The following is a 19270-nucleotide window of genomic DNA, read 5'->3' on the forward strand; positions in this document are numbered from 1 at the left end:
AGCAGCTGGGGTGTTCCCCATCCTCACTGTAAGTGGTGGCAGTGACAATAACAGGCAAGGAGATGGATCACAGAAAGAGCGATTTTTATTGTCTGGGAGAAAGTGCACACTCTGAACATAAAAGACAAACCCTGCCCCACCATCCCCACAGCCAGGAGCAGCCCAGTGACCCCACACTGCAGGATCTGACTCATGAACCACCTAGAAAGGGGCAATCTGGCAGCTCCCAGCCCCAGATCCTGCAGCCCACCTGGCTGGGGTTGCCAGCAAACCCCAAGGACACAGGTGTGGCACTGGTCTGACCTCTGCTCTCACCAGCGTGTCCATGACAGAGTCCCAAATGTTGGGAAGAGAGGACAGGGCAGCACCCAGCCCCCTGTGCTGCAGGGCTTGGGTGAGCTTCCTCACCTGCTGGCTGTGGGGAGGGAGTGTGCCAGGGCTGGGTGCAGGACACAGGGTGCAATACAAATGAAACAACACATTGCTTCTGTCCCCCTTACAAAAAGCTTCCATAGGAAGAAGTAAAGTGCCCGCCATAGTCAGAGAATCCAGCAGGACACAAGTGCCCTGCATGGAAAGCCAAGCCAGCCCTGCACAGGCTGGTCTAGCCAGGATTATTGCAGCTGAGAAATGGCTTTAACCCACCCCCCACCCCTGTGTGCCCAAACAGGCCTGGCAGGAGCAGCCCCGAGGCTGCACCCCACCAGCACCTGCATTGCAGTGATGCTGGGTTTGCTGTGCCCGTGAGGACAGGGTGCTGTGGCCAGGCTGGAGCTTGGCTCCCCTCCAGCCCCCCTCCTGTCACCCCCCACCCCAGCCATGCTCCCAGCAGATTTTTTTTTGCAGTGAGTTCAGCCCCACGACTGAGGCTTCTGTGCTTTGAGACCATTTTGTGTACTTAACATCCTACTTCAGTAAAACAGTTCCCAAACCCATAGAAATTTGTATTTACACCAAAAGGAGCTCCCAGCTCACACTCCCCAGTTCATCTGCACCTCTGCCCAGCTCAGCCTCTGGACCAGCTCCCACATCTTCAGAGGCCACTGCTCAGCACCAGGTGAGCTCACCCAGAGAGATGCTCCTGTGCAGGACAGACCACCCTCCCAGACACTGGGGTCACCAGCAGTGAGATCATCTGTTCCCAGAGCTCCTGTCCTCAGCCACAGGATGCTGTGGTTGCAACTGGAAACACTGCCAGGACCCTTTCTCTGCAGGTGACCTGGCAGCCAGGTGATGGCACAGCTCTTGGGTTCTCTAGGACAACACAAGAACAAAGAATTGTTTCTCTGTCCCTCCAGCATGTGACATGGGAGCACACTCTCCCATTCTGTTCTGGGGGAGGCCAGGATGATTCTGCTGGCAGAGAAACCTGAACTTGTGGGCCTAGAAAATATTTCTGAGCTGCCTGGAGGGCTGTGCTGGATCTGTGGAGGAGCAGCACTGGTGGGTTAAAGAGGTGCACAGTGTCCTGCAGCACTCAGCACTCGAGTCTCCAGGACAATCCTCTGAGCTGGGCAGTACGGTCTGAAGGCAGAGCCAGCTGTTCCTGGCACTGCCACCTTGTGTTGTGTCCCCTGCCCTCCTGCTCTTGGTAGAGGTGGCCCATGAGGTCACCTTTGGGCTGGTGCAGGTCAGGAGGTCCAGGCTGGAGCAGGCTGGGAGGTGTGGGAAGCAGGGCTGTCCCTGCCAGGTCAGAGACCCAAGGAGCTCCTCAGCTGCCTGACCCAAAGGAGCAGTGTGCCACAGCAAGCCCAGCCACTGCTCCTGGTTATTGCTGATGTGTCTGATACCCCTGCACCTGCAGGAGCAGCTGGACCATCCCTCTGGCTGAAGGAGCTGTCTCCTGTCCTGCATAGCTGAGGGGAGACACCCAGAGCCACAGGGAAGTGGCAGAGTCATGATGTGTCCTCTTGGGAGGCTGCTCCCCCCTTCAGGTGGGGCAAGGGGGCAACAGGACCACCAAGGTATCTGCAATACCAATGCTGAAATCACAGAGATGCTGGCAGGGCTCCAGCTCCTGGTGCCCCTGTTCCTGCTCACCACCCTGCTGCCCCTTTGCCAGGGTAAGTGTTAAGGAATGCCTGCTGCAGCTCTGCAGAGCTTGTGATCAGAGATGCCTCCTGGGGCCATTTGTGTTCAGCAGCTGGGACCTCATGGCCTGGATGCTGTTCAGGATCTTCTTCTGGTGGCCCATCATGGTGATGCCCAGACTCCGAACATCCCTGCAGAACAAAACTCTGTCAAAGCCACCTGTGCCACTCCCCAGGAGACAACTGCACCCCTGGGCCAGCCCAGGAGCCCGTGCCTGCCCCTTCTCCACTTGCCCAGCACAAGGCTGGTCCTGCCAAGGCCCATGGGCATCCTCCCAGGCACAGAGAGGCTGCCATTCCCTTGGGCATGTCCTGCTGCCAAAGCCCCTGTGACAGCCTGGGGAGCAGCAGCAGCATCACTCCTGACAGGCTCTAGGTGACAAGATCGATGCTGTGAAATTGGATTCAGTTTTAGTGAGATGCCCTCAGATAACCCAGTCAGAGAGATGGATGGATGATGAGCCTTCCCCATTCAAAAAACTCTCTGATGTGCATGAGGAGTGAGGATCAGTATCAGCTCAATCCCAGAGCAAAGGTCCCATGTACAGCCCTGATCAATGCACACCTCAACCCTCTGTCTGTGTCTCTGTGCCCTCCCTTTCACTGCCACAGGAACCCCTGTCCAGCAGCTCCATGCCTTTGGCAGTGAACAAGGCTCCTCAGAGGCTGAACAGGTTGTTGCCAGCCCTGTCACTACTGGCAGCAGCAAGGGATGAGGGATGTAAGCAGCTATAAGGAGGTATAAGGTATAAGGTGTAAGGTATAAGGTGTAAGGGCAGGAGCTGGCAGAGTTGCCTTCTTTTCTGGTACTGCTTGGATGCTCCACCTTGGAAACTCCCCAGACAGGTGGGAGATCCAGTTCCTTGCAGTAGGAGGGTGGGGGAACAGATCTTCTCTGGCTCTCCTTGCTGAACCCACCCCTGATCATGGGTTAATGACCTGCCAGGGATGCCTCCCTCCAGGCTGCACTGAGCAGGGAGCCAGTCCTGTGCTCAAAAGGACAAAGCTCCAAGGTGATGCCTGGCTATGATTGTTTCCCAGAGATCCTAGAGAAGCTGTGCAGAACAGCATAGCCACTCTAGTCCAGAGATGCCTTCTGCAGGGAAAACAAAGATGAGAAGCACAAGGAGACAGCAACCTCCTGCCTGACCCTGCCTGACCAGGAGGTTGTGTTAGGAGACCTCTGGAGCACTTTGCAGCTGAATTACCTCCTGTGGGCCTATGGTGACATTGGAGAGCCACCACAGAGCACACAGCCCCTCAGTACAACACCCACACCTTCCCTCAAAGCTCAGCACAGCCTTGGACACTGCCCCAAGCCTCAACACTAGAGATACACCTCTGGCACCAGGGAGCAGCTAGAAGCCAGCTGAGGCAGGAGGGTCACTGTTTGGGGCTGGGTTGGTGCAGGACACACAGCCAGTGCTGTTTGTTCCCTGCTACTCACTCGAGGTTCATGCGCATCACCATGCCCAGGGACGAGTACCCGGCCATGGCAAAGTTGTCGCGGTAGTGCCCCAGCCGGATGGAGTCCAGCCAGTCCTCCACGGTCAAGCAGCTGGTCAGGTCCAGGAGACCCCTGTCCAGGCGTGTCTGGGTGAACCTGGCAGCAGAACACAAGGGGTTAAATGAGAAATATTGGTCCGAGGTGAGCAGGCTGTGAGGGCCCCCTGAATGCACCTGTAGGATCAGGAAAAGATTAAGGTTGTAACTCCAGCTGTTGACTCAGCACTGCCAGGGCTACCACTAAACCATGTCCCCAGGTGCCACATCCACACCTCCAGGGATGGGGACTTCACAATTGCCCTGTGCACCACCCTTTTGGTGAAAAATTTTTCCCTAATATCAAACCCAAACCTCCTGTGGCACAACTTGAGGCCATTTTCTCTTTTCCTGCCCCTCATTCCCTGGGACCAGAGGCCAACCACTGCCTGGAATAGCCTTTACTCCTGCAACCCACATATGGGATTTTTGAGCTTTCTGTGCTTTCTGGCTCTCACCCTCAAAAGAAAACTGCTTGTGACCTGAGGCCTTGGAGAAGGCTCCAAATCTGAGTGATGGAGTTGGAGTCACTGGTGTGTAGTTGAATAGAAGTGTGTAATATCACATGGTGAAGGGTTTGGAATTTGGGGGTTTAGAATTTAGTGATAGGTATGGGACAAGACGAAGGTTTTTGGGCATCCTTCTTGTTCCTTCTTCTTGGTTTAAGGTAATAGTTTTGGCTGGATAGAGAGTGCAGGTCACAGGTATTTGGTCATTGGGTCAAAAGTATAAATAACACAGATGTTAGTTTTTAATTGGATAGTTGGGCCTTAAAAGACCTTGTAACGAGAAAGATCCAGTTCCATTTTGTCATTCTTAGCTTGTTAGCTAGAGGTGCTGTAGAACTCACTGTACTATAGATAAGAATTAATAAACAACTGAGTCCAAACATGAAAATCCATCTCTCTTGCTTTATAGTAGGACCCACAGCTGGTCTGTGGGTTAGAGAGGGCTAATAAATGAGGTTTGTTTTGAGAAGTATTCTCTGACCAAGGCTGTTGACATGGAGACCAAGAAGAGAAGAAGGATAGAAGAAGATAACTAGGCAAAAAAACCCAACAGCTGTGGAAAGTCTTTTTGGAAAGGTCCTGGGAAGAACAGGGGTGGAGAACTCTCTGCCAGTGATTGTTGTGTTGACCAATTGTGACCTGATAAAACACTTGAGGCTGGTCCCCCACTCATTTATAACTTTGCAGAGCTGGCCTGAGATGGTGTCATGTAGAACAGGATTAAGATATAATGAGGCTCTTTTCCCAGGGGTTTCCTTCTTTTATTTCTTCATGCTGGATCCAGGGGACAATGAGGAAGTTTCCCAAAGTCTGGGGTCTTTTCTAGGGTCGGGAAAAGGGGAGGAGAAGCTTGGCTTCTTGCTGATAAGATAGCAGAGGGTCAGTCCATAGGGGTTACAGAGGTTACAGGGACACACCATTGTTAAAACACCTTGGGTACAGGGTTACAGCAGTGACCAATGCAGAGTGTGGAAACTGTGTGGAGGGTACAAAAGACAGTGCAGTGCTGTAATAAACAGATAGCAGCCTGCTGAAGTGCAGAGTGACTTTTGTGTGTCACACCTGCCTCTGCAGGGACAGCGCTTCACCAGATGCTCTGAGCAGCACTAAGTCACCATCCCCTGCCCTCCCAGGGCCCCTCACCTGTGCAAGGTGACTGAATCACCATCCCCTGCCCTCCAGGGCCCCTCACCTGTGCAAGGTGCCTGAATCACCATGCCCTGCCCTCCAGGGCCCCTCACCTGTGCAGGGTGCCCGAGCACTTGAGGCTGTCGGGGTTGCGGATCAGCTTGTCCAGGATGGCCACGATCTGCGAGAAGCGGGGCCTCTCGCTGCGCTCCTTCTGCCAGCAGTCCAGCATCAGCTGGTGCAGGGTGCTGGGGCAGCCCATGGGGGCAGGCAGGCGGTACCCCTCCTCCACTGAGTTAATCACCTGCAAGGAAGCCACCAGCCCCAGTGCAGCTGCACCCCATCCTGCTCCCAGCCCCCCCAGTTCATTCCTCCTTCACAGGGAGATCTGGGGCTGTGGGATGGGGAGCAGAGGGCTGTGCACAAGCTTTGTGCTGAACAAGTGAGTGGCTTTGTGCACAGCTGGCAGCAGGCTGGACATCACACACACACAGTAAATCAGTGCTGTGACAACAGAATTGTCCACTGGCCTAAAATGTTGTTGAGCTATCCAGTTTTTAGTGGTCCTAAAATGTTGCAGCTTCCCTCCTGCAGACAAGCCAACAAGGAGGGTTGCACTCAAGTCTTGCTACAGCCAGGGCATGGCACTGGTGGGCAAGGCTGGAGGAAATGGTGCTTGAAGGAATTGCGTGGAGGTAGTGTAAGCCACTGCATTCATGGGCTGTTGTCACCAAAACCACCACAAAATTTAAAAAACCTAGGAAGAGAGGGGATTCCCAGAACAGGGGGAGATTTATAGCTCCTATGAGGTAAAAAAAGGAGTCTTGTGGTTCTGCAGAGCCAAAATACTCATTTTACTGCCTCCTTTTGGAAATTTTGCCTTCAGGTTGTGGTCAGGATTATAACCAACATTTGCCTTCAGATTTCATGCTACTCTTTGGGTGAGAGGAGCTTCACACAATTCAGGCAAGCCCAAAGTCTGAGTGGTGCTAGCCTGAGGCTCTCAGCAGCTTGATCTGGGCAGTGGAAGGGATGGACACCCAGCACTGCAAGGGATGGACACCCAGAACTGGAACAGTCCAGGGAAATGTGGCACAACATGTTCTGAATCTCTCCAGCCAGCAGAAAGGCAGGACTGGGGACAGCCTCAGTGCACAGTGACCTCCCTGCACCAGGAGCTCAGGTCAGTGTCCCCAGGAAGGGACAGGATTAGGAAGGGCCAGCAGGATGGTCAATATATGAGCTCTGGTCACTCCTGGGTGCCGTGGCACTGCAAAAGGCAAAGGCTGTGTCACCACAGAGGGGACATGTGCACAGCCCTGTGGGGATGTGAGGACAGCAGGAACTGCTCCCTGTGCCCCCGGCAGGCTGGGGACAGCAGGAGCTGCTCCCTGTGCCCCTGGCAGGCTGGGGACAGCAGGAGCTGCTCCCTGTGCCCCTGGCAGGCTGGGGACAGCAGGAGCTGCTCCCTGTGCCCCTGGCAGGCTGGGGACAGCAGGAGCTGCTCCCTGTACCCCTGTCAGGCTGGGACAGCAGGAGCAGGGCAGGCTGGCAGCACTCACGTCCCGGTTGGTCATGTTCCAGTAGGGCCGCTCTCCGTAGGCCAGCACCTCCCACATGACTATGCCGTAGCTCCAGACGTCGCTGGCCGAGGAGAACTTGCGGAAGGCGATGGCCTCGGGAGCCGTCCAGCGGATCGGGATCTTCCCACCCTGCAAGGGTTAGAGGGGAGGCTCAGAGCAGGCAGGGCTCAGCATCCCCAGCTGGGGATGGGACAGCTGCTGGATTGGTGAAAAGCTGGGTGGCATCTTCTCGAAGGACTGAGGAGGCAATCTGCACAGGGGAAGCCCAGAGGTGTGGTGAAGGACAACTGCAAGGTGTGTCCAGCAGAGCAAGGAGAGCATTGTGCTCTTTTGCAAGGTCTTCATGCACTATTTGGTCCCCCAGAGCTCAAGAGACAAGGAATTCAAAGTGGTGAGGATGAGCCCTGGGCTACCAGAGCACAGAGAGCCTGGCTTGAGCAGACAGGGAGAGTGATGGGCTGTGCTCCCTGTCCTTCCCTGCTTGGACAGGCAAGGACTGAAAAGGCAGATGCATTCAATTGAAGGACCATGCTGACAAAAAATCAGCAATATATGGATTAAGAGTGCTTTTAAGCTGGAAATGTGGTTGCAAGCCATCTGAAGAGGAAAGTTGCAGTGTAGGGGACATCAGGTGGCTTCCCATAGCATTTGGGGCAGGAATAGTGTGCCACCATCATTCAGGGACACCTGTATGGGGACAGCTGGACTCTACCCAGCTGAGCCCTGCCTGCTCTGGCACGTGCCTTGATAAGGACTGGGGATGAACAGTGTGTGTTTTGGGAGGGTTCCCTGGGGGAAGCAATCCCCTGAGCATGTTGAAGATAACACAGGAGGAACACCAGTTTCTGAACACAAAAGAAACCTCATTTGCAAGATGCCCTGACTGAGACCTCACCAGAGATCCTGACTCTGCCACTGCATCCTTGTGGTCCAGCTCTACCCACACTATGCACTATCCAATCCTCACTGCACCAAGGCACCTCAAAGCACCAGAAACCAAGCAGTAGGAACCTTCCCCAAAGTTAAATTATCTGGAATGACATGCTCTTTCTTGAGATGGAAGGAGCACATGAATGCACAGACACACACACACAGTGAGCCCCTCTGCTCAGCTTCTCCACTTTGCTGAAGCCAAGCAAAGACCATGAAGGCCATGGTGCACTCATCCCTCAGAGCTGCAGCTCTGCTGGGACATGTTCAGCAGCAGCTACCCCAAAGGAGCCTGAAGCTCTTTCTGCTTTTCTAGTCTTGGTCTTTCTGAGGAATGATGCTTGGACTCCTCTGCTACAGCTCCAAACTGGCCTCATCAGGAGCAGTCTGTCCACCAGATGTGTTCCAGCGGGGCACACTAATTATTTTCATGGCCAGAGTAGAGCAAGGGGAGCTCATTTTATTTAACATATTCTCTGCATTTCATGGAAATGCATTTCCTTTTGCTTCATATTCTCCATGAAGGAGGACATCAAGAAACAGAACTTCCAGGTTGGCCAGAAAATCCTCCAGGCTGGCCAGAAAATCATGTGGCTGCAGAAACAAAAGTGTCCTGTGTGAAATAAAACCACAGGTTGCAAAACTAATTCCCACATCCATGAAAGAGGCAGTCAGATGGAAAAAGCAGGCCATAATGCTGAAGGGTGGATCATAACACCCCACTATGCATTGATGGCTCTAGGACAGCTGAGGAGTGGGTGAAGCTACACAGCCTACGAGGGACTCCAGTGGGGACACAGAAGTCCCACACACCCGTGGGACAGTTGGGGATGTTTGATAACTCCCTGCCCTCCCGCCCTGCTGCTCTTTGCCCACTGCACACCCAGTTCTGGGATGTCCCTGTGTGCAGGACAAGGCATTAAGGCTCAGGAGCTCTTTGGGTTCCAGCTGCTGGCCCAGATACCAGCAGGAGGTGACAGCGCCATCCCTGCCCTATGTGGATTTGAGACTCCCTGACTTTTCCATGTGTCAGCAGCCTGGGGCAACAACCTGATATCAGCAGGGAGCAGCCCTGCGAGCCACCCACCGTGGTGGTGTATGCAGCGTCGGGGTCGTCCTCCAGGATGCGGGAGAGGCCGAAATCCGACACCTTGCACACCAGGTTGCTGTTGACCAGGATGTTTCGGGCTGCCAGGTCCCGGTGCACGTAGCCCAGGTCAGACAGGTACCTCATGCCAGCCCCAATGCCCCGCAGCATCCCCACCAGCTGGATGATGGTGAACTGCCCGTCGTGTTTCTGGAAAGGAAATAATCCAGTTTGTTTGTGATGCTCGGCACCATCCTGCTGGTGCTGCTGTCATTAAACCAGTGCCTCTCATCTTTGGATAGGAGCTCCTCTGACCCCAGTGCCTCCTGACTGTGCCCCTGCCCACCTCCTGCCCTCTCAGTGCCTCTGATGTGCTCAGGCAGCTGTCCCTGCCTTTGCAGAGTCACTCCAGGGAGCCAGACGTGATGCCTGGAGCCTGTGTCTGTTGGAGAGGTGAGAGCCCAGCACCCACAGCTCTCTCTGACACAGGGGTTTCAGTGGCTGTGAGGCTGAGGAGCAGGAACCAGCCCCAGGGGACGTGCAGTGAATGAAAATACAAACTCTCCTTACCCTGAGGAAGGTGTCTAGCGAGCCGTTCTCCATGTATTCAGTAACAATCATTACCAATTTGCCTGCAGAACAGGAGGGAGGTCAAGTTAGCAGAGAAGTCACCTTCTTCAGGAAACCCAGCACCAAGTTTTTACTGGGAGAGACGTGAATTCAGGTCTGTGGGTCTTCTGCAGCCCCTCAGACTGGTGTCACCCCAGCACTGGGCAGGACTGGCCCAAAGATGGGGATTTGGCACAACCCAGACAGGTACCCCTCCCTTCAGGTGCTGTTGATATGGCTGGGTCAGTTTTGCTACCCTGCTGGAATCTGCATGCCATTAGTGTAAGGCTTTGCATCAGAATGTGCCTTTTTGGAGGAAGACTTCAAATTATGATTCAATACAGGCAGCCTTTAAAATAAATGCCTTTGAGTAGGACATCTCCCAAACCAACAGTGATCTGGAGCACACTGCAGAGCATGATGTGGAGCTGCCATGGGGAAGTTTGTCCTGGAAGAGAAGGCAAGGTGGCTGTCCCAGGTAAATCTGAAAAGCCCCTGGGGCAGTGCAGGATGGAGCTTGCCCAAAGTGAGCCCTGACCCCCATCTCCCACAGGGAGACACATCCCAGCTCTGCCTGACCATGCACTCCCTCCCCTGCCAGCCACATACTCCTGGTGACCACCCCCTCCAGGTGGATGACGTTGGGGTGGTCGAACTGTGCCATGATGCTGGCCTCACTCAGGAAGTCCCTCCTCTGCTTCTCTGTGTAGCCTGCCTTCAGTGCTTTGATGGCCACAGGAATCTCCCTCTTCCCTGGCAGCTTCAGGCGGCCGTAGCACACCTCTCCAGACTCCCCTGCAAGGCAAGGGAAAGTGGGAGCAGGGAGAACTCCTCAGCTTCTTGCACTCACCCACCAACACCATGGATGATCCAGACTGTCAGCATACTCACAGCATGCCCCAGCCCCTCTGGTTTGCAGTCTGGATTTCAATCCCCTCCAACCCCTCCAGGATTCAGTCCTCTGAAAGGATTGCTCAGCTCTGGCTCCCAGTTCAGGAAGAGTGGGAATATCAAAAACCACCTCTCTCTGGTGGCTGCCACTGAAGGCAGTGGGCAGAGGGCAGTGATTACAGTGGCACTTGCTTTATTGCTTTTAATGAACAAATTTGAGAGCCTCAGAGCAGACAGGATGACACTCATCATTCCTCTGAGTGCTGCTGGTGAAGTTCCAGCTCCAGCTCTGCACTGTGCTTCCCCAAAAGCCCCTCTTCCTATGCAAAATTCCCTTTTATTCTGAAAATGTACCTCTTTGCTTGAAATTCCATTTGCACCTCGTCACCCTGGGTTTTTTCATGGGTGCATGTTGGGACACCCATGGGGACAGGCTGAGCCATCTGCTGTGTCAGATGAGCCACCAGTGCCACACCTGACGAGCAAGCCCCTGCAGCAGGCTGCTCCAAAGGGTTCATTTCACTGCCCAAAGCCCACTCTACCCAAGGATAAGGAGCAGATGAATCCCTGCTGAGCACAGCTCTGATCCAGGGCACAGCACACCCTCAGATCATGGATTTCCCCGAGCAGACACGATGCAAAGAGGCAGCTGGGCCCCAGGACTCACCAGACCCAATGACCTTCTCAATCTTGATGCGGGAGGCCTCTATTTCACGGGTGAACTCATGCACAGCTTGACAGGGGTCCTCGTACGTGTGCGGGTCCACGTAGAACTTGGACTCGGGGAACTTCACTGCCAGGTTTCAAAGTGGAGAGAGGAGATCAGCACTGTCAGGCAGCCCTGCTGGGAGCAGGGACACCCAGCAGCAGGGCAGGGGATGGGCAGGGCAGGTTAAGGAACCACAGCACAGGAGCATTGAGTCACTCTTTGGCCCAGCAGTGTCCTCAGAGCAGTCAGGACCTCGCTGCCCAGGTGTTCTCCACATGATTGTCCCACTCCATCACCCCCCAGCCCTGCCCCTGGCCTGCTGCTCTCTGGGATGGTCCTGCTGCACTCCCAGTGCTCACTGTGTAACCTTTCAGACCCATTACCTGGGATCAGATCACCCACTCAAGCCTCCTAAGACATTCCCAGAAGGAGGCAAAACCCTTCCCCTGGAAACCACAGCAGTGTCAGGGGGTAACAGCCCATCTCTGCCCATCTCTGCCCATCCACGGGGCTGGGCTCCTTCCCACAGCGTCCTACCTTGTCCATTCTGATAATGCATCTTCTCCTCATCAGAGTCCTGGAAAGCCTTGCTGTACCCACAGTGCCTGCCACGGGAGGACAAGGGTCAGAACAGAACCCCCCATCCCCACTCCCACCAGCATTCCAACAGCAGGGCAGAAGGCAGTGCATGCTGGGGCTGTGGGCTGCCAGAGAAAACAATTGGCCATCCACCAGCTGCATCCCTGCATCTCACTGGACTGACACTTTGGTCTGGATCAAAGTACTCTCCAGGTGCTCCCCAAGCCTGGCAGTGCTAAAAGCAGGTGTGCCCCTCATGCCTGGCTCAGCCATGTTCATACTGAGCACACAGTCTCATACAGAGCACACAGTCTCCCCTGGATCTGTCTGCAGTAGAAAAGATCCCTCCACTCCTGACCTATCCACCAGTCAGCTCTTGTACTGGTAGTAGTTGTGGTACTGGTATTGCTATTGCTACTGATATCCATATATTATATATTATAGTATATATTCTGATTTATTACTATGCAGCCTGCTGGCATGAGGGGAACATCTGGAGACTGGTTCTGCCTCAGGGAAAGTGGTGACCCTTAAATTAAGTCTCTTGGTTGCTTATTAACCCTGGACCTATGGATGGTCTGGACAAACTGAAAGGAGAAAAGTTCTCCCATCCCTCCTGTCCCTGATGGAGAACTCCAGAAAACCCCAGCAGCCTCCAGAAAACCCTTACCTCTTCTTGCAGATCAGAACCACCAGCAAGGCGACGAGGCCAGTGATGAGTGTGAGGCAGATCCAGACAATGGTCATCGTGTCGTAGCGGAGAGACACTGGGAAAAGCAGGGTGGGAAGGGGCTGAGCTGGATGGGGAATGCACTGCTCAGCTCAGCAATGGACCTACCCCAAGGTCTTCAGAGATAAAGCCTTGGCTGACAATGCGGTCATGGTCTTCAAAATGAAGCACTGTCCTACATATTCCCAGTTTTGAGCTCCCCCAGTGTACAGGGACCATTTACATGTGGGGAAACCAAGGAGAGATCTGAGAAAGCCATGGTGACACAGCAAACAGTACAGAGAGAAGACTGGAGCCTCAGGACCTCTCCAGGTCCTCCCTTCCCTAACTGCTACATCCTTCCTCCCTCTTCTTTCTAATGTACAAGCACAGAATCATGGAATCATTGGGGCTGGAAAAGACCTCTAAGATCACTGAGTCCAACCATTAGCCCAGCATGGCCAAGGCCATGATTAAACATGTGCCACATCAACAGATTCATTGAGCACTTCCAGGTGTGGTGACTCTACCACTGTCCTGGGCAGCCACTTCTTTCAGTGAAGAAACATTTCCTATTATCCTAAACTCTGTTTTAAGCTGAGTCTGTTTCCTCTTATTCCAACCATGTCAGGAATGCAGCCTCAAGCAATCCCTGCAGGCTGAAACCACAGGGGATGTCCCTCCAGACCCCCTCCCTGTGTGGCAGAGGGACAGTGGCCATGCAGAATAGCATCAGCAGGCTCCATGCTCCCTGCCCACACTTCCCACACCCCACACCTGCACAACCCACCTGGTTTCCCCGTTTCCACCTCCACAGTCTGGCTGAACCGCCCGCAGCCGGCAGAGGTGCGAGCCCGCACCTGGAAGATGTAGCGGGTTGCAGGCTTGAGCCCAGAGATGGTGGCAGTGGTGCTCTTGGATTTCAGAGTTGAGTAGCTCTGCATTTCCTTGTCCTGGAGGAAATCAACAATAAAACCTTCTCTGCATCAGCTCAGTGACCACAGAGTGTGCCACAGCAGCACCTGGTGCAAGGCTGGCTGACAGAGGGGATCCCTGGGAAACAACAGCGTTACCTTCTCATAGTACTTGATCTCGTACTCCAGGATGATGCCATTGGGCTGGTCTGGCTCTTGCCACAGCAAGGTGACACTGTTCTGGCCTGTGCTCTCCTGATGCACCACCACCACCTGTGACGGGGCTGGGGAGCAGACACAGGGGTTAGGTGCTGCTGAGGGGGGGCAGCAGGAGACAGCAACAAGGAAAGGTGGAAATAGAGCCCCAGGCAGGACTCCTGGCTTAAACCAGGCTTCTGATTTAATGACAGCCATGTGGAGATGAGTGCTGTGATGGGGACGCAAACAGGCTTTTCCTTGGTTGGGCTGTGTCAGTAAAGCAGCTCTGGGAAGATGAGTGAGGAGGGCACTGCCCCAGCACAGGCAGCAGGGGACACTGGTGATTTGCTGTGACCTGGAGCCAGAAAGGAGAAGGACCAGTGTGGCTGCAGGTCATGGAGAGCCCTCCGTCCCCTCTTGTTCCACCTGGGGTAAAGGGAGAGGGAAAGGGGCAAGGGAAAGGGGAGAAATAAGGGTGGTCAGGGTCTGAGCACCAGTCTAAAAGTGCCTTGGGGGTGCTTTACTGCCCTGGGATATTTGTCATCTTCCTGAGCTGGGAGCCTGTGAATCAGTTCTGGTAACTGCAGCCATGCCTGAACTGTAGCTGTCACTGCTGGAGGAACCAACTCACCAGCCTCTTTTCCTACTGGGAAAATATCCACTGGAAGTTCCCCAGAGTGTAGTGGGGATAGCCAAGTGCAGCCATTGGGTCTGGCTCATGGGAAGGTTCCAAGCCCCACTTGTGAGCTTCTCTGTCAGGTGAAAAATGGGAAGTGGCAGCTCCAGGGAAGACAGAGCTGGCCATGGCTGCAGTGCAGGGGTGTGCAGAGCAGCACAGTGACCAAAAGAGGCCACAGGGGCTGCAGCAGCAGTGGGACACACAGGGACTGAAAGGCAGCAGTTTTAGCTCTTTGGGGCTGGCTCCTCTGAGAAGCAGAAAATGCTGCTGGTACAGAGCACCCTGGGGAGATGGGATGGGGTGGGATGGTGAGAACCAGTTAAACATGAGCATGTTGTACTCCAAACAGCCCAGGGAATCTGTGCTGCATCTGCCTTACCATGCTCAGCCATTGGGGCTGGGGGGACAAGGATGACCAGCACCCAGGAGTGTCCATGCAGTGTCAGGGTCCCTCAGCCCTGGAGGGCAGGGGGCTCTGCCACATGCAGCAGCTGGAGCACAGTCACTGAACTACCAAATTCCCAACCCCTCTGCTTTCACAGCACCTGCTCAGAATCCATTTTACAGCTGAGTGGTTAAAATAGGAATACTCAGCACTTCCTGAGAACATCTCCATCTGAAGCATCAGGCTGAGGCAGCTCATCAGCACTTGGAGGGATTGTGAGGGATCAAGCCAGCAGGACTGAACTATTTCCACGTGCTGCAGAAGTGCTCCAGGCTGGCATCAGTGACAAAGGGACCTGTTCTCATGCCAGCCATCCAGCAAGGCTCCCCAGGTTTCTCTGGTACCCCTGCCACAAGAGCAGAAGGGGCTCAGCATCATGGGGAGTTCTTGTGGGCTCATTTCATAGTGGGAGGACTGACAAGGAGGGTCAATCCCTGCTCTGATCTCTTTATCCACAGTAGAGAGTGAAAAGTGCCATGGAGCAGAGTCCTCTCCTAGCTAGGCTAGAGCACTGCTCAGGGGAATTTCCTGGGGAAAGGTCATTTTGCAGTGAGGAATTTGAAAAGGTGAGACATGCATGGGAGAGACTTTTCCCAGCAAACACTGCTGTCATTGCCAGGGCCTGGCATCGGTGTGAGATAAGAGCAGAGTATGAACTGCTGCCTGGCCCTGTGGGAAGGGACAAAAGGCTGAAGGATCAGCCTGAAGTATTCATGCTCCACTTAGTGTTCCTGTCAACAAACAAGTGTTCTCCATGTCCCCTGCCTCCTGCAGAAAAGGAGCCTCCAACAGTGGCTGTGAGCTGAAGTGAAGGGAACGGTGAAGGGAAAAGCACACCATGAAGCAGAAGTAGAGAAAAGCAAGAGTTACCTTGGGCAGAAACGTATCCCCAGCCCATCCCATCTCCCTGAACCCACCTCCAGCAGCAGAGAGGACAGGGGTCCCACTTCCTGGCCATCCCAAACCCATCACCAAACCAGCCCTTGACCACTGGAGCAGGTTCTGCCTCTTGCAGACACCAGCTGGATCAACACTGGAGCAACATCAGCATCACCCCCAGGAGCCAAGCCTGGAGGGTGGGTCTGCTCCTCCTACCTGCCTGGTTTGTCGTGATGTTGGCCACCGCCGCTCTCCTGGACTCCAGGCTGAGGTCGGAGACGCCGTTGACGGCCTCCACCCAGAAGGAGTAGTTGGTGTGCGCCAGGAGGTTGGTGACGGTCAGCGCTCCCTGCACCAGGCTCATCTGCTGGGGCACGAAGCGGATGCTGCTGCCGCACGCCTCGCACGGCCCCGCGTCCCCCGCGCAGCGCCGGCACCGCACGTTGTACACGACGTCCGCGCGGCCGCCCTTGTCCAGCGGCGGGCCCCACTCCAGGGTCACCGAGGTGCCGTTCACGCTGGAGATCAGGTTCACCGGAGCAGAGGGGGGCCCTGCAAGGGAAGCAGGGATTGCGGCAGAGTGAGCGCTGCTGAGTGTTGGGAATGGTGGAGTGTGGGTGTTCTAGGTTACGGTGTAAAGATGTGCCTGGTAGACTTCATAACTGGGGAGAAATGAGAGTTATAAAGTAGATATGCATTTATTTAGTGCTGAGGTGCATGGTGGATAGCTCTTCTGAAAGCACCTCGAAACTTTAAACTACTGCTCTATTTATTTTTTAAAAGCTTAGGATTACACAACATGTCTAATGCATATTCATGTCTTAGCCTTGCCTGGTCTTGCTTACCTTTGCTTTGTATTAAAATGAACCAAAAGTCCTTTTGCACTTGTGCTTCCCCAATCATGGGTCTCTGATGAAGGCTTCAAATCTTTTATTGCACTTGAACTTTTCAACTTTGTCTCTGGAGCATGCATCTTAGCCTTTTGGGCACATTTTAGGCCTTGAGATTAGTTCTCACTGGTTCAGGGTTTTGGATTTATCACTGGTAGCTCTGCACCCCTCACTCTGTTTGCAAGTTTGGCAAACTAGTCTGCCTCTCTTGATTGTGCAAGCACAGTAAATGTCAGGCTCTCAGCTTCCATGCCAGACAGAGACTCAGGGTTGTAGAGCTGGTGGAGCACCTTGGGCAGCAGGCACAGGGCCAGGGAGAGCGCTGGGCTCAGCCAGGAGCAGCAGCCAGGTCCCAGGATGGGATGTGTGATGTGTCCCAGGGCAGCCAGAGGTACCCAGGGGATGCTCAGGGGGTGCTCAAGGGATGTTCAGGGGATGCTCAGGGGATTTTCAGGGGGTACTCAGGGGATGCTCAGGGGTACTCAGGGGGTGCTCAGGGGGTACTCAGGAGTTACTCAGGGGGTGCTCAGGGGGTGCTCAGGGGTTACTCAGGGGATGCTCAGGAGGTACTCAGAGGTTACTCAGGGGTTACTCACGTGTGCAGGCGGCCGAGGGAGGGTCCTGCACGGCGCGGTAGAAGCTGCTGTCACAGCGGCACACGCGAGCTGCCCGGCTCTCCGAGTGGCTGTGCAGGGGACACTTGGCACACAGCTGGTCCCCAGGGGCTGATTTGTAAAATCCCAGCTGGCAGGCTGCAGAGAGAAGGGCACAGGTCAGAGGGATGTGCCTGGATGAGCATCATCCCACAGCTCAGAGATCTCACCAGCACAAAGCTCACCTGTGTTCTCATGTAGTGCACAGGAAACCAGCACCTGCAGCTGGGTGAGGCCCCTCCAGCTGCTCATCTGGAAAATGGGTTCTGTGGAAAATTCTGCTCCCCCAGCTGCATTGCTGCCATCCTGACACCCATTCCCCACTGCTTCACCACCAACCTTGGGTGTCTCTGCTGTCCAGGAGCTGCCTGCAAAGCTCCAGGTGCTCCTGTGCCTTCTGCCCAGCCCATCTGCCCACAGGACAGGGAGCACTGCAAGGATCAAACCATGCAGCACTGCAAGGATCAAACCATGCAGCACTGCAAATCTATTGGCAGCTATTCCAAAATACCATTTATGGGGCAATTTACAACACAGTCCTCACTTCACAGTGATTGCCACAAACACTGGCTGTGCCCAGGTTCCCGAAAGCATCTGTGTGGGAGGTTTCAGAAATTAAATCTCCACCTCTGAGACATGGTACATGTCCCTCTGCAAGACCCTGGGGTGCTGCCACACAGAGCAACAAGGCACAAAACAATAAGGAAAGAGCCTCTCTTGTTGCATAGTACAGCAAGAAGGGAACTGCACAGCCCTGCCCTGTCTCTAGAGGCAGAGGGACACTCAGGCCAAACGAGACAGCCTTGGAGAAAAGTTTTTTCTGACAATACAACCTGTCTGCAGTTCCTCTGCCTCCTCCTGCTGCAGGAGCTCATCCCACGCCAGGTCTGGCATTGCTGTGCTCCATCCTACCCCTTCTCCCAGCAGCCCCTTGGGTGGATCATCTGTCACACAAACAAACAGCTCGTCTCTCGTTAGAAAATCGATTTGTTCAAGAGTGACATGTGGCATGTCAGGTATCTGTCTGGGGGTGGGAGGATCTGCCCTCTCCTGCAGACTTAGATTCTAAATAAGGGAAAGCAGGCTCTGTCTGCTCCCTGTACTCATGAGGTACTTTTATGACCAGTTCCAATGTTTCAATGATTATTCCTGACTCTGACTCATCTCTTTTTTTCTCCCCACTGAGGTAGTAATACCTTCATTTTCTCATCTTTACCTCCAGTGGCCAGATCTGCATACAGCCTCAATCTTTGCTTTCAGGCATGTAAAAGGGTTTTTTTGTGATCCAGCATCCTCAGTGGGCTGGGTCCCTCCATGCTGTTTGCTCTGTTTCAAGGTGCTGATTTGTTTTTGTATTAATAACCCTCCTTTCCTTGCCACAGATCTCCCTGGACTGATGATTCCAGCACATTCCACCGATCACACACTGCACAGTGACACAAGGGCCTTTTTATAACTGAGCTACTCCAGCACTGGCAGACAGTGCTCCAGTCACACATCCCTGGTGTGGGGAGCTCTTGCTGGGCCCTCTCCAGGCTCTGTCTCCAGTTTCTGTGGCACTTTTGCACCAAATTCTGAGTTAACAGCAGGGGATTGATATCACTGGCAGGATGGACACGTGCTGCATGTGCCACAGGTGGTGCCACAGGTGGTGTCACAGGCTGGTATCAAATCTTGGTACAGCAAAGGGCAGCAGTTCCAGAATTTGTTCCTAAATTTCTGCTCCTCCATTTTCCCAAGGGCATCAGGGCAGAAATGCCCAAACGTGGGGATGCCATGGAAGGCAGATGTGAAATTGCAGCAGCTTGGGGCTGGTTTTGTCCCCCAGATCTCCTGGCACCTTTGACCTCTCAAGGGCATCAGGAGAGGAGAGAGCACAGGGGTGCAGACCTCAGGGGAGGTTTGTTCTCCATTTCCAGCTGCACCAAGGACAGCCTGAGACATCTGGCAGGCTCTGGTGCAAGAGTTTCAGGGACTCTACCCTTGCCCTGTGCCCCCTGATGCAGCACCCTCCAGTCTGGTTTTGGGTGTAAGACAGAGCTGAGCACGGATACACCCTGTTCTCAGGTGGGGACAAATCTGGGAGGCAGCCAGCTGGTGAAAAAAAAAACCAACCAAACTCCAGAATAAATCAGAAGAAAGGAAATTTCCTGTCTTTTCTGTGTGGGAAAGAATGAGCAGGGATGGGAGCTGAGCAATGGGGCAGCCCCAGCCAGTGCTGGGCAGGGGCAGGTCAGGAACTGCTG

At 54.1% G+C, this 19270-nt stretch overlaps 1 protein-coding gene across 2 annotated transcripts in view; it reads right to left on the bottom strand.

The window, feature by feature from the left end:
- Positions 1-67: 67 nt before the first annotated feature.
- The window catches only part of EPHA8 (EPH receptor A8), a 52763-nt gene continuing 33560 nt past the window's right edge, over positions 68-19270 (bottom strand). The window contains exons 4-17 of one of the 2 annotated variants that reach the window (XM_033079646.1): positions 16968-17123; positions 15698-16033; positions 13440-13564; positions 13157-13319; positions 12328-12424; positions 11616-11683; positions 11037-11162; positions 10088-10273; positions 9440-9501; positions 8870-9079; positions 6832-6981; positions 5383-5573; positions 3538-3693; positions 68-2222 (exon numbers count right to left, since the gene is read on the bottom strand). In XM_033079646.1, the coding sequence (XP_032935537.1) occupies positions 2108-2222; positions 3538-3693; positions 5383-5573; positions 6832-6981; positions 8870-9079; positions 9440-9501; positions 10088-10273; positions 11037-11162; positions 11616-11683; positions 12328-12424; positions 13157-13319; positions 13440-13564; positions 15698-16033; positions 16968-17123 (2141 nt within the window). In that variant the 3' untranslated portion in view covers positions 68-2107. Of the gene's footprint in view, positions 2223-3537; positions 3694-5382; positions 5574-6831; positions 6982-8869; positions 9080-9439; positions 9502-10087; positions 10274-11036; positions 11163-11615; positions 11684-12327; positions 12425-13156; positions 13320-13439; positions 13565-15697; positions 16034-16967; positions 17124-19270 lie in introns of those variants that run through there. The other variant, XM_033079647.2, reaches the window with a different exon arrangement.

Source organism: Catharus ustulatus, chromosome 24, assembly GCF_009819885.2.
Source record: "Catharus ustulatus isolate bCatUst1 chromosome 24, bCatUst1.pri.v2, whole genome shotgun sequence".
In the NCBI taxonomy this organism is placed as follows: domain Eukaryota; kingdom Metazoa; phylum Chordata; class Aves; order Passeriformes; family Turdidae; genus Catharus; species Catharus ustulatus.